Raw genomic sequence first — 15,840 nt, forward strand, 5'->3', positions numbered from 1 at the left:
AGAAAATAGTTCAATAGTATGCTGTTCATTTATTCCATGTGCACCATCCCTTATGGAAAAACATTATTTCATGAGTGGAAAATCACATGATTTCACATGTAAAATGTTATTTCACGTGTGAAATTCCACATATGAACTCATGTGTTTTCGGAATATTTCACATGAAGTTTAATGTGTGGATTTTCATGTGTTCACATAACCTTTCACCTATTTTATTTGCTAAAATATTTTTCACATGAGATTTGAGATGCCCTGCAAACAAAAATGTGTCTTTAAGGATATACAGACAAATAGTGCTTTTAAAATACAATGTTATCAACTTACATATTTTAGTGGCAGTAATTATTATTTAACATGTCCTCACTTGGGATTTGAATTCACAACCTCTTGGTTCACTGCATTCTGAGCGTCCTGCTACGCCACCATGTCTGTGTCAAAAATGAGTTCACCTGTATTCCTACACTTTGGATTTAAGTAAAATAAATCTCAGCTTTGTTAAAAATACACTCAAGAAAAACTATTATATTTATCTTAGTGATTCAAGAGTAACATTAAAACAATATGCCCCACCAACATTAGACAACTATACAGAAAACACTTCAAATTGCTGAGATAAGTAAATTAAATCCATGAGGAGTTAATAGTCAGATTAACTGATAACTAAAATCGCAGTGCAGATGGCTCTATTTTGCTAAGTGCAGAGATGTACTATAGGTAATAAATTAAACTTGGCATACTCCAAATCCAGAGGTTGTGAGTTCAAATCCCAGGTGGAGCCAATACTGAAAAGTCACTACTAAGTGATCATGTGAAATGTATTCATATTGTCAATGATGAAAGATTGTACACTTACTTTAAAACCCCTATATCATTTCATTCCCTTATATAAAAAAAAGTGAAATAGCTGTTTTCACATGTTGAGCTGAAATTTTCTATAAAAAAAAAGACACATGAGGTCAGTTGTTCACATGTGAAACCATATGTTACATGTGTTACATTTAGTGTTCACATGTTAACACCACCTTTTCACATGTGAGGAGAATAACATGTTTTCACCTCACACATGAAAATCAAATTTGGACATTCACGTGAAAAACTTTCACATGTGGTATTGCTTTTTGACATTTTGCCCAACATTTTTTCACAAGATGTTTTCACATGTGTAGTGTCATTCATTTTATCACATGTTGCTGTTACATGTTGTCACATGCTATCGCATTAAGTTCACGTAAGATCACATACGATAAGATCACAAGGGATACAAGTAACTGGCAGTGTTTGTGCTGCTTTCAGTATGCCCCACTTATACCCAGCTGTGATGAACCTCTTTAAAACAAAGTCTTCATTGCGCTCACATGTGTTGGAGTACACAATATTAGAATTATCCCATAATAAGAAACCAATTATCCCGTAATAATAAGCTAATGTTAAACAGTATACCATGGGCTTTTGGCATCTCCACAATGTTTAAAGGACATTAAAGGGGAAATCTGCAGTTGCTACATTTTTTTTTTTACTTTTAAATTTATGATAAATACCCATTAATTCAAGAAGAATCATGTATAGATGCCCCATGAGCTTAGTTCAACTGTCATACCCCATCAGAACCCAAAATATAAGATTGTTAAATGTAAACAAAATAATGTTGATATCATGCATGGTTAGTCCTTGGTCCATAGCTCTGTCCATGCGTTTGCAAGTGGCTACATTTCTCCAGTCCCGTCCCTCAGCTGTTTGCCAAATCAGTGGCTACATTTCTCCAGTCCCGTCCCTCGGCTGTTTGCCAAATCAGTGGCTACATTTCTCCAGTCCCGTCCCTCAGCTGTTTGCCAAATCAGTGGCTACATTTCTCCAGTCCCGTCCCTCAGCTGTTTGCCAAATCAGTGGCTACATTTCTCCAGTCCCGTCCCTCAGCTGTTTGCCAAATCAGTGGCTACATTTCTCCAGTCCCGTCCCTCAGCTGTTTGCCAAATCAGTGGCTACATTTCTCCAGTCCCGTCCCTCAGCTGTTTGCCAAATCAGTGGCGGAGTGACCGCTTTGTTATTGTTCGAATTGCAGATTTCCCTGTTAAGATTGATCCAGTTAAATCTGCTATATTTAGAGCCACCCCCAGTGTGTAATATTCTTCACCCCCCATGTAGTGGGCTAAGCCGTTTTACTCATGTCTCCTTTAACACCACAGACAGCAGTACTGTATACGATGATTTTAAATGATTGATCACACCATGCTTATTAAACTGCTTTATTTCCAAATGGAGGGAGAGGGAGAAAGGCCAGGGTCAAACACAGCAGGGGGAGAAAAAGAGTCCAGGCAGGTCAGAAGAGTAGGGAGAATGATGATGGGGATGTTGATTCACTATACATTGAGTTTTCATGGCTGCCCTGTTAGCACCAAAAGTTCAATGACAATCGCATTTTAAAATGTAAATGTTATTGTCGCAGAACGATTTGTGCCAACACAGAGTGCGGTTGTTTGCTGATCTCCATGGTTCTGCAACCACAAGCTGTTAAAGCACCACCCATCAGCACGGTAGTCTTTACAAAACACCACTGAAAATGTTTAAGAAACGAGTTAAAAATAATAAATAAGTACAAAAAGCAGGAATATTCAAGTCCACGACCCAGATTTGACCAATATTTCAGAATATTTTTTCAAATCATGACATTCATCTTCTGCATTGACTGAGTTCCAGTAGAAATGACCCCAACCCCTGCAAACATACGTCTGCTCCTGAATCCTGTTCCTCTGCTGACTTTAAATCAATGAATCTCATTCAACATTATCAGATTTGATACAGTATTTACAGTATTTTGTTCACATTAACTTTGCCTTGCTTGGAGAGCACAGTCAGAAAGAAAGAAAACTATAAACATGAAACTAACAGGAAACTCAAAATGGCTCTAAATAAATAAATAATACATATAGCTTATCCAATCACAGCCCCTTATTAGAGCATGACAGTGTCACTCTGAGTCCCGCTCTGTCCGTGTCAGCTGGCGTCACTAAACGGCCATGCTTGAAAGGACGGAACGGAGTTCCACAAAATACAATTCTCACTACAAAAAGCAATTGCAACTAACCCTAACCTTGCCTTTGACCTTACCCATATCCTTAACACTAACTATAACCCTAAAGGAAGAACAAATAGATAATGTACTTTCAAAGCATGGCCATCTAGTGACTAGTGTCCCTCAGGGGGAGAGATCTTTGGCCTGAGTCTCTATATCTACATCTGTTTTCTGTGCTTACCATTATGTGGAGGTCTACATTATACAATATCAGCCAGAGGAGGCTTTGGCACAGTCCATGAGTACCCCAGACATTTTACATAAGTTTACCAGACACTTGCAGCTGGTACCACTAGAAGTGCATCATTAGAAAATACACACTCATGGAGTCTCTCTCACATAGACAAGGGTCAGCAAAAATTGACAATGCGAGATTAGAAGTGTTGTTGCCGACATTCCTTGTCCCATAGTGTCATAATACCTATATAGCAGTCACAGTTACAGACATAGCCTCTGTGAGGGAGAAACACAAAAAGCATCATGACCTGACAGTCTCTGAGAAATACATAAAGAGCAACTGTAAAGAGTAGCAGTACCTCTCAGAAATAAAGGAATGTGCCAGGTAGAATTCCAGTCAGCAAGTGCAGGTACATTCCCAAATCAATCAATTAATTGATCTATCAAGCAATCAATCATTCATTCATTCATCCATCCCATATTTGCCATTTGGGAGCTTAATAAAGTACTATATTATCTTATGGGATGAATGTCCTTCCAGAAGTAGCTGAGGATGAACATGACCTGTGCTTTCAGTATTATAGTCAATATCAACTAGAGTGTTTTTAAGACCGTTTTTGTGTCAGGTCAGCAGTAGAGCTAACGTGGCTGAGTTCCTCCTCTCATAGACAGCCACTGTTCTGTTCTGTTCAATGGGGAGCAGTGTGTTCGTTAATAGCAATGTCCTTTCAGGCTGAAGTCAGATGAATCCACTCAAACAAAGCCAGATAGTCACTGTCCAGTGTCTTTGATAGAAGAAAAAAAAATATGTACGACTATACTGCATTCCAAAAAATCCTTAAATGTCACAAATTTGCGTTCCTTGTCAAGGGATTTGGGAAAGTATTTATCCTCTTATAAATGTGATATGCTTGAAATTGTGCTATATAGACCCAATATACAGATACAATTTACATTTTAGTCATTTAGCAGACGATCTTATCAAGTGCCTCTTACAGTAGTGAGTGCATACATTTCCGTACTTTAGTACTTTAGATACAATCCACCCTATTCCCTACACAGTGCACTACTTTAGACTAGAGTCCTATGGGCTCTAGTCAAAAGTAGTGCACTATATATCAAATAGGTTGCCATTTGGAACTCAAATTCTCTTATAGGGGTGTATAACAATAGTGTGAAGCTGTTTACTCTCCTCATCTTTTAGTTCACCTGCACTGACACAGAGATGTGGAAACAAATGCCTGATCCTTCATATTGCATCCACCTATATCCTTTGTTTTTCAGTGCAGATGAAGGAAAAGACACAAGCAGAGGAAGCCACAATAGACTATTGAGATGCACCTTAAAACACAGAGTCTTTCAAAATATAGCCTAAACCCCACATGAAAGCAGTGGTGGGCATCAGAGTTTGAGAGGGAGTTAGTTGTCTCATGAACAGTTAGAGTCCTGTTGTTGTCTTGTCTCTCTCTCTGTCTCTCCCTCTCTCTCTCTCTCTTCTCTCTCTCTCTCTCATATGGATAACATCTCTACAGGAACACATGCTATTCCTGAGGCAGGATAAAAGTAACTATGCAGGCATAAGTGGAAAGGCGACCAGGGTCTTGTGCGTTCCTCGTGGTTCTGCCCTTTGATAAAGAGAAGTGCCTCTGGTGGTGCTTAAACAGGCCAACAGGTCTGGCCTATCATCTCCTCGCATTGTTCTATTTTGTTTATCAGTCGGCTGATAAAAGGATATTTGTTTGCTTCATCGCTTTAAAGTCCTTGAATGGCAGCGCTCAAGATTGTTGTTTTGATCAGGAGTTTTCAGTGAGCAGTGGTGTACTGCTATACCCAAAGGTTTCTCCATTTTTAATCAAACAGATTTCCCAGACAACCTTAATGTGAGTCAGTCAGTCATATTTTGACCAGAGCAGCGTTGTACTGTCATTTTCCAAGCAACATGTCCTTAATGTCACGAGTGACAAAAATTCCAAAATGGCATTTTCTTTTCCTTTTCCTCCTTCTCTCTTCCTTTCCGAACTTTCCACACATATTGTGTAATGCTCATAGATCAGAACATACCTCCTACCTTTTACTAAAGGATCAGGATCATGCCCTTGGATTCTTACACAGTATCATTCTAAAGCCCCCCAGAGTAGAATTCACGTAACATATTTTGCACATGCTCTCCCCAGACAATGCCCTTGCAATGGACAGTCACAGTTCTCCAGGTAACGACTAGACGTCTGCAGCTACGTACCAAGGGACTAAAACAACGAGCCCTAAAAGTTTCTTTCTGTTGCAAGGTGAGCTATCCTACAGCTGTTCTGATTCAGTGATATAGAATCGGCAGCCCTTCGTAACATCATCAATTAGAATCTAAAATCAGTCAGAATGTTTACAGAATATTTGCGCTGTTTTTTACACCTCAAAGAGTTTAGAGAGGACTGAAAAGAAAGGACTGACCTTACAGGTCATCTGTTTAAGGCCTCTTTACTAAAGGAAGGTTGCCATTGTTGTCCTTACAGAGCATTCAGTCTAGAAGAAGGTGCCCTTGGTGTTCTTACAGAGGATTTTCTTGAAGGCCTTTCTGAAGTCCTGATTAAAGATGGTGTATATGACAGGGTTCAGACAGGAGTTGCAGTAGCCAATCCAGAAGAAGAACTTGAAGAGGGGATCAGGGAGGGAGCAGGTCTCAGGACAGATGGCCTGCAGCGAGTAGGAGAAGAAGAAAGGGAACCAACAGACAACAAACACTCCGATCACCACGGCCAGGACGAACGTGAAGCGCTTCTCTCGGTTCACCATGGCTTTACGACGTGCTGCTCCCGGAGTGCTCTCCGGCTTAGACCTCCTCCCTGCCACCAGCCGAGCCCCCTTAGAGGTGGCGATTATGTCCCTGTACTTCTGGATGGTGGCTGGAGAATGGATGCCGGCTGAACCAGCCATGCTAGGATTGTTGATTCTAGTCCTCCCCCCTTCCTCGTTCTCCATGTCACTGTCAGAGCTGTTTGAGCTGTCCATATTATTGTTATACTTCTTTCCCTTCTTCCCCTTCACCTTCTTCTCCCCATGTTTGGGTTTGGCCGGGGATGGTGGGGGGATGGTGGGGGAGGAAGACGGTGAGACCAAGGAGGGTGAAGGATCCAGGGGGGAGGTAGGAGGGGAGGTGGTGGTTGGGGTTGGAGCTAGGGATAGAACCGGAGGATGGAGGAGGTTTTGGGTGGTGGGGATGTGAGGGGAGGGGGTCTCATTGGCAAGGTTGGGGGACGGTGATGGAGTAACAGCCAGTGTGGGGGGTCTGACGCTGGTGGTTTTGTGGGGCATAGCTGGCGTTTCCCCTCTGTCCTCCTTCCCGTTGGCTTGGATCCCCCGAGGGGTTTGACTTGGGGTGGCACAGCCCACCCCGTCTTTCCTGGGCTCGCCTGGCGGGTTCTGTGTGCGCTGCTTGGCGATCTGGTAGATCCTCATGTAGACCAGGATCATGATGAGACATGGGGCGAAGAAGGAGCCGACGGTGGAGTAGAGGATGTACCAGCGCTCGTCGTTCAGTTGGCACTGAGGACCCCTCTCACTCCCCTCCCGCCGGGCTCGCTCTTATTTAGCGACAGAAGAGGAGGGAAGGAGATTATGGCTGAGATGAGCCACACCACCACGATGGAGGCTTTAATACGCATGGGTGTGCGCTGGCGAGAGTATGTAACCCGGCTGATGGACAGGTAACGGTCCAATGAGATGGCGCACAGGTGAACTATAGAGGAAGTGCAGAACAGGACGTCCAGCGCCAGGTAGATCTCACACCACAGAGACTTGAAGTACCAGTATCCCAGCAGTTCATTGGCTAGGGAGAATGGGATGATGAGGGTCGCCACCAAAATGTCTGCAGCCGCTAGAGACACTAAAAACAGGTTCTGTGGTCCTCGGAGTGCATGGCTGGTCAGGACGGCAATGATGACGAGGATGTTTCCCACGATTGTGAAGACCACCATGAGGGTGATGGCTGTAGCGAAGAGCGCCGTGGATTCGGGGGAGTATGGGGCCAGTTGCAGGGAAGAGACGCTCTGATTGCAGGGAAGGGAAAAACCGCTGGTCGAACCATTAGTGTCGCCCAGCCCCACTGAACATGCACTATTCAAGGGTAAAGCCATGAGTAACACGATGGATGGACTTGATTAAAGTGAGAATAAAATGTTGTTGTAATAAAGATGCTGTTGGTAACGTTGTTTTATATTGAGGATGGCTGACATAAAATTATATCCTAAAAGTTTAGGAAACAAACATTAGGCTATAACTAAAAGTATTAATGTTGTGTTATCGCTGTTCATTCCCTCTCCTCCTCCCAGTTTCATCCTCCAAGTTCGTTCTAAGCAGCCAAACGATAAACTATGCCCGTGGAGCGCGCCAGAATAAAGGAGAGAGCGATTATATTTGCTGTCTGAAAATAAATCCGTTCAAACAATTAAAAGTTGTCCAGTACATGAAACAGAATTGATCGTAATCTCACAGCTGCTTAATTGTTTGACTATTTTAAAGAAGCGGGAATTTATGTCCAGGTGGTCACAGAAATATCCTTAAAATATCATTTCAGCCTATAATACAAGGCAACACAAGAGAATGGGAACCAGTTACAAACTGGGCAGGGGAGCCTACTTCAGATGTTAGTGTGCTCAAGTCCCCGCTGTCTCTCAAATGGAGATGCACACAGCAGCCTACTGGGCACAGATATCAATTCAACGTCTATTCCACATTAGTTCATCATAATTTCATTGAAATTACGCGCAAACAACGTTGATTCAACCAGTGTGTGCCCAGCGGGATGGCTATCTGAGCAATGTTAAAGCTGACAGATGACTTAAAAAAACAAATCGCCTATCATCATTATAATAAATATAAAATGGTATGCAGTTGTTTTCCTATAAGGACAAGAAAACATTGGTTTGAACAGTTTTAGCTAATAAAATGGTCAAGCCTTGACAAACTAACTGGCGCGCGTTACCAAAATATGTCACTCACTTCATCTGCTTAATCCTGGACATTATTCAAGCAAAATGGATTCCTAAAATAATAAATTGTCTCTGAATGGCACTTATTCGTTTATGTTGTAACGTGGGCACGTCCTCAGTGTAACGATACAAGTTTGGAATTCATGAAAACAAACCCGTGTCCAACATAACTACAAGTTGCGCAGATGCGCAGTCCAAATTACATATTGAGTTGTTGAGTTGTTGTTTCAGTTTCGTGGTGTTTAGCTGTTCCTCATCTCGGTTTGGGATGAATGTGTGGGTGCGTTGTTGGGTATATCCAAGTGCAGATAATGCGCAGTCTTGCTTTGACTGGCTCGTAGACCCTAGTTCGGTCTCTCCATGTCCGAGTGTAACCTACAGAAGGCTAGGCTATCTCTTCACGCAGCGGTGCTCCTGAGTTCAGCGCCTCGCGGATTCTCTCCTCGAACTTATCGGTTAGTCTCGCAGCAACGCGCGCATCTCCAGGAGTGAGCGTGACCGTGAGCACCGGTCTAATAATGGAAGCGTCTCTCCTCTCATCTCTCTTTTCCAACCGGAGTGATGCCAATACGGGCGTCATGAGACCATGCCATCTCCCTCTCCCACTGGGCACACTGGTTGAGTCAATGTTGTTTCCACGTCATTTCGATGAAATGACGTTGAACCAACGTGCAAACGTTGAATTGACGTCTTTGCCAAGTGGTCTCTCTCTCTCTCTTTCGCTCCCTTTTCTCTCTACCCACTCCCTTTCTCTCTACCCACTAACACACTGTCAATCGGTACCCGTTATATATTTAATGGAAACCTCTGTAGTAAGTAGAACCGCGATGCTTTGGTAGGACGCATAGGTCTCCAGCTAAGAGAGTAAAACACACTGAAGTAATTTATCTTTCTACAAACATTGTTGTCATCATCATCATCATCATCATTATAATCATCACCTTCCTCCTCCTGATCATCATTATTGTCACCCTGATCATAATTTAATTGTTGGTTCCATAGTGGCCTATTGGCTACTCAGAAAAATAAAACCCTATTGTATGCTACCATGCTATATGTTCCCATCCCTGACAGTGACATAGATCAATCATCCCTCACCCACCCAACCCATTTCTCCACTCACGCCTTCATTAAACTGGCATACATACATGCAGAGATGTGGATTATACAGGATCACACACACACACGCATACAAACACGACTTTACCCTCTCACACGGACTGTACTCTATTTAACTAAGATCAAGTGCTATGTTTTGATGTTCAATTAACAACTACAACGTGTAAAATATAACAAACCAACACCCACACAGAGACATGGATTTAACAGTGGAAAGCATGTTCCCATTTATGATCTATAGTAGGAGTTAGTAGTCACACACAAGCACACACACACACACAGCATGCCTCATTTAGGGTGTCCACAGAGGGTGGGTGGGTGGTTGTCGTGTGGCCATTATGTTTATTTTCCATTTTGTATCGTCCACCCAATGTCAGATAGGAGTGAGAACATTGACCATAGAATTAGAATCCTAACTAACTCATTCTGATTCCATGATCCCAACCACCGTCAAATAACTGCTTGCATTCTGTTCCATGCCAAGCGATCTAAACACAAGAGTGCTTGTAGTAGGAGAGGGCTCTCCAATCAAGTGTACCTGGCAGTCATGAATGAACTAAGGTTAGTAAAACAGTGAAAGTGGATTCAGGAGGTTATTCTACACAATTGTCAGCTCACATACAAACACACACACTCTAAATGCATCAGAAACAAACCTCTGTTTTCATGCTTCACTGTGCACTGTGTTAAACTGAGGAAATATTATTTTGGGATTTGTGCATTTGAAATAAACATTAGACTAGAGTCAATCAAGTCGACTGCTTGTTTTCTTCTCTCCCAGGAAGTACCAATGGATTTCTGTCACTGATTGGCCAGAGAACCCACTCACCTGGTGTCTGTCTGATATCTGAATCAGTCCCTGTTTAGGAGGCAAGGATAGAAACCAGCTGTAAGGTCCTGTATTTATTTTCTTAGTCAACCTTGTGTTCTGTTTAGTTGTGTTCTTGAACGTAGCCCTGTTTCTTTGTGTTCTTGAATGTAGCACTGTCTTTCATTTTTGTTCATTGATTTTACCTGTGTTAGTTACTCACCAGGTCTCATCAGCTCCTTATTTAGTTCTGTTCATTCTGTTTGTGCCTTTGTGAGGTATTGTTTGTTTTGTCTCTACTAAAGCCTTTTCCTAGCTCGTTTATGAGAACCAGCTATAGCCTTCAGTCCTAGTTCTGATTCACATGCCTGTTTGCCAACCTGTGTAAGACCATTGCCTGCCTGTGACCATGATTCCTGCCTTTTGCGAAGGCGAAATAAACACTTGCTGTACTCTGTTTTATGAATCTACACCTATTTCTCCCTGTGTATTCATTACAGAATACCTCACCTAAAAACAGAATGGATTCAGCGGAGCTACAGCGGCGCCTAACCCAGCAAGAGGAGCGTATGGAAATCTGTCATCTTCTCCACCAGCCTATCCCTACTCCTCCGATGCCAGGTATCGTAACCCATAGCCCTCCTTCATTCATATCAATGCCTGGAAAATATGACGGCTCACCTGGGAAATGTCAGGGATTTCTGATGCAATGCAGCAAATACATTGAGCACAGCCCCACTAACTTCGCCACTGACAAGAGCAGGCTGGATTTTGTCTCTACTCACAGGCAAAGCCCTGGATTGGGCCACCGCCATATGTCCTGCCAACAGCACAGAACTCGGATCCGAGAAGCATTTCCACACCCTCTTCAAAGAGGTATTCGATCACTCTCCTTCCGGTCATCCTATAGGAGACCTCCTCATCAAACTTCAACAAGGACGCGATTCAGCTGCCGAGTATGCCCTCGAGTTTCGCACCATGGCTGCAGGGAGTGGATGGAGTGAGGCTGCTTTACTTACCGTCTACTGAAGAGGGCTCAACAGGGAACTTCAGGCAGAGCTGGCCTGTAGAGGTGACCGTCAGGATTTAAATCAATACATCCGTATGTCCATCTCCATCGACCACCTCATCGCCGACCGCTGAAGAACTCTGCCACCTAGGAACCCGACACCTTCTCTTTCCATGATTCCGTCATCCCGTCTGAGTCTTCCAGAGCCCATGCAGTTGGGTCATGCTCCTCTCCTGTGTATCAAACTTCAAAGGCGGATCAAAGAAGGGCTCTGCCTATGCTGTGGAGGGAAAGATCATCTACTTAGCCATTTCCCTGTTCGCCCCCCGCGGAGAGTTAAGGGTCCCGCCGCTGCCATGCAGGTAGGTGTGTCCTTATTTCTAAATATCTCCCAGAAACAACTCTCCATCCCAGTATTGATAACCGTCAAGGGTTACTAAGTACGCAGAGGGCTTGATAGATTCGGGGCCAGCAGGTAATTGTATTGCTCACCAACTAGTACAAGAGCTTGACATTGATCTAACACCGGTCACCCCTCCCTTAAAGACTAACACCCTGGACAGGCAGCCATAGGGCACGGGCTTCATTACGCACCTGACAGAGCGTCACCCTCCAGATTGGAGTCTTCCATAATGAAACCATTCAACTCATGGAACTCTCATCCCCTGACCAGCCACTCATTCTTGGACACCCCTGGCTTTGTCTTCACGACCCTGCCATCTCATGGCGACAAGGTGAACTACTGTCCTGGTCTTCTACCTGCTTTACCAGTTGTCTTAGCCTACCCTGCAGAGCCACCACCATTGAGGACTCTGCCTCTGCAGTGCCACCCACCATACCAGCTGAATACGCCCAGAACAGCAACAACCTCAGAAATATCAAGGCCTCCACATCGCCTAGGGAACTGTGCTATTGACTTACTCCTTGGAGTGTCCCCACCAAAGGGCTGTGGTGAAGAGGCATTTCAGGTTGTTGAAAGCTGTCAGGGTGGTATCAGTCCATTGAAGGGTCCGGGTCTTTTGGCTGGTAAGGGCAGCGGCAGTAGAACTGAAGCTCCAAATGAACCGGCGAAAGTAGTTGGAGAACCCAATGAAACGCCTGAGTTCCTTAATGTTAATGTTGGGTTTGGGCCAGTTACTGATGGCGGTGATTCATGCTGACCCCTCAGGTGTCAGTACGAAACCGAGGAAGTTTACCGAGGTTTACAGGGAAAGTGGTCTTTTCAGTCTTCACATAAAAGGTTATGGTCAAGGAGCCGTTGAAGAACCTTTTGCACATGCTATAGGTGTTCCTTCAGGGAGTGGGAGTAAATCAGGATGTCAATGTAGACGATGAGAAAGCAGTTGATCATATCCAGGAAAACCTTGTTCATAAAGGATTGGAAGATGGTGGGGAATTAGTAAGGCCGTAAGGCATCACTTGGTATTTGTAGTGCCCTTGTGCGGTGATAAAGACCGTCTTCCATTTGTCGCCTTCACGTATACAGACAATGTTATATGCACTTCGCAGGTCCTGTTTTGTATAGATGTTGGCGTGAACCACTTGTTCAAGGGTCGCTGGGATCAGAGAAAGAGGGAAACAGTTCTTGACCATGACGTCATTCAGGGAATGGTAATCAATACATGGACGGAGACCACCATCCTTTTTTCCAACGAAGTAGCTGGACGCAGCCGGGGAAGAAGGACGAATGAAACCATTTGAGTTGAGTGATTAATCTATGTACAGTTGAAGACAGAAGTTTACATACACTTGGGTTGGAGTCATTAAAACTATAGTTTTGGCAAGTCGGTTAGGACATCTACTTTGTGCATGACACAAGTAATTTTTCCAACAATTGTTTACTGACAGATTCATTCATTTATAATTCACTGTATCACAATTCCAGTGGGTCAGAAGTTTACATACACTAAGTTGTAGTGTATGTAACTCTTTTCTCTGTATATATCAATGATGTTGCTCTTGCTGCGGGCGATTCCCTGATCCACCTCTACGCAGACGACACCATTCTGTATACTTCCGGCCCTTCCTTGGACACTGTGCTATCTAACCTCCATACGAGCTTCAACGCCATACAACACTCCTTCCGTGGCCTCCAACTGCTCTTAAACGCGAATAAAACCAAATGCATGCTTTTCAACCGTTCGCTGCCTGCACCCGCATGCCTGACTAGCATCACCACCCTGGATGGTTCCGACCTAGAATATGTGGACATCTATAAGTACCTAGGTGTCTGGCTAGACTGTAAACTCATATCAAACATCTCCAATCTAAAATCAAATCTAGAGTCGGCTTTCTATTCCGCAACAAAGCCTCCTTCACTCACGCCGCCAAACTTACCCAAGTAAAACTGACTATCCTATCGATCCTCGACTTCGGCGATGTCATCTACAAAATAGCTTCCCATACTCTACTCAGCAAACTGGATGCAGTTTATCACAGTGCCATCCGTTTTGTTACTAAAGCACCTTATACCACCCACCACTGCGACCTGTATGCTCTAGTCGGCTGGCCCTCGCTACATATTCGCCGCCAGACCCACTGGCTCCAGGTCATCTACAAGTCCATGCTAGGTAAAGCTCCGCCTTATCTCAGTTCACTGGTCACGATGGCAACACCCACCCGTAGCACGCGCTCCAGCAGGTGTATCTCACTGATCATCCCTAAAGCCAACACCTCATCTGGCCGCCTTTTGTTCCAGTTCTCTGCTGCCTGTGACTGGAACGAATTGCAAAAATCGCTGAAGTTGGAGACTTATCTCCCTCACCAACTTCAAACATCTGCTATCTGAGCAGCTAACCGATCGCTTCAGCTGTACATAGTCTATCGGTAAATAGCCCACCCAATTTACCTACCTCATCCCCATACTGTTTATATTTATTTACTTTTGCACACCAGTATCTCTACCTGTACATGACCATCTGATCATTTATCACTCCAGTGTTAATCTGCAAAATTGTAATTATTCGCCTACCTCCTCATGCCTTTTGCACACAATGTATATAGACTCTCTTTTTTTCTTTTTTTTCCTACTGTGTTATTGAATTGTTAATTGTTTACTCCATGTGTAACTCTGTGTTGTCTGTTCACACTGCTATGCTTTATCTTGGCCAGGTCGCAGTTGTAAATGAGAACTTGTTCTCAACTAGCCTACCTGGTTAAATAAAGGTGAAATTTTAAAAAATTAAAAAGTTGACTGTGCCTTTAAACAGCTTTGAAAATTCCAGAAAATGATGTCATGGCTTTCGAATCTTCTGATAAATTATGTGAATTAGCCTGAGTCAATTGAAGGTGTACCTGTGGATGTATTTCAAGGCCTACCTTCAAACTCAGTGCCTCCTTGCTTGACATCATGGGGGAAAAAATCAAAAGAAATACAAGACCTCAGAAAAAAATCTAATAATTGTAGACCGCCACAAATCTGGTTCATCCTTGGGAGCAATTTACAAACGCCTGAAGGTACCACGTTCATCTGTACAAACAATAGTACGCAAGTATAAACACCATGGGACCGTGCAGCCGTCATACCGCTCAGGAAGGAGACACGTTCTGCCTGCTAGACATGAACATACAGTGGTGCAAAAAGTGCAAATCAATCCCAGAACAACAGCAAAGGACCTTGTGAAGATGCTGGAGGAACCGATACTGAAGTATCTATATCCACAGTAAAATGAGTCCTATATAGACATAACCTGAAAGGCCGCTCAGCAAGGAAGAAGCCACTGCTCCAAAACCACCATAAAAATGCCAGACAACGGTTTGCAACTGCACATGGGGACAAAGATTATACTTTTTGGAGAAATGTCCTCTGGTCTGATGAAACAAAAATAGAACTGTTTGGCCATAATGACCATCGTTATGTTTGGAGGAAAAAGGGGGATGCTTGCAAGCCGAAGATCACCATCCCAACCATGAAGCACGGGGTGGCAGCATCACGTTGTGGGGGTGCTTTGCTACAGGATGGACTGGTGCACTTCACAAAATAGATGGCATCATGAGGCAGAAAAATTATGTGGCTATATTGAAGCAACATCTCAAGACAGTCAGGAAGTTAAGCTTGGTCGCAAATGGGTCTTCCAAATGAACAATGACCCCAAGCATACTTCCCAAGTTGTGGCAAAATAGTTTAAGGACAACAAAGTCAAGGTATTGGAGCAAGGAGGCCTACAAACCTGACTCAGTTACACCAGCTCTGTCAGGAGGAATGGGCCAAAATTCACCCAACCTATTGTGGGAAGCTTGTGGAAGGCTTCCTGAAACATTTGACCCAAGTTAAACAATTTAAAGGCAATACTACCAAATACTAATTGATTGTATGTAAACTTCTGACCCACTGGGAATGTGATGAAAGGAATAAAAGCTGAAATAAATCATTCTCTTAATAAAGTGGTGATCCTAACTGACCTAAGACAGGGAATTTTTACTAGGATTAAATCAGGAATTGTGAAATTGAGTTTATATGAATTTGGCTATGTAAATGTCCGACTTCAACTGTATCAGCGGGGCCAAGAGGTTAAACTCCAAACAAGCCCGCTTGGCCCTCTTCACATGCTTCCATTTTTATGTTACTTACATCCCTGGAAAGAAATGTAAAAGCTGACGCTCTCTCGTGGCAGTTTGACCTCCCGACCAGTAACTCAGACCCTACACCATTCTTCCTTCCGCTTGCATTATGGGA

General features: G+C 43.5%; 1 protein-coding gene across 1 annotated transcript; it reads right to left on the bottom strand.

Annotated features, from left to right (window-relative positions):
- Positions 1–2,229: 2,229 nt before the first annotated feature.
- Positions 2,230–8,821, bottom strand: LOC115111742 (alpha-2B adrenergic receptor-like). Its single transcript, XM_029638109.2, is given in 2 exon segments — positions 2,230–6,816; positions 6,819–8,821. Coding segments are annotated over 2 exon segments (1,608 nt in total). The 5' UTR covers positions 7,375–8,821; the 3' UTR covers positions 2,230–5,764.
- Positions 8,822–15,840: the final 7,019 nt, after the last annotated feature.

Source organism: Oncorhynchus nerka, linkage group LG27 (genome assembly GCF_034236695.1).
Source record: "Oncorhynchus nerka isolate Pitt River linkage group LG27, Oner_Uvic_2.0, whole genome shotgun sequence".
Classification (NCBI taxonomy): Eukaryota; Metazoa; Chordata; class Actinopteri; order Salmoniformes; family Salmonidae; genus Oncorhynchus; species Oncorhynchus nerka.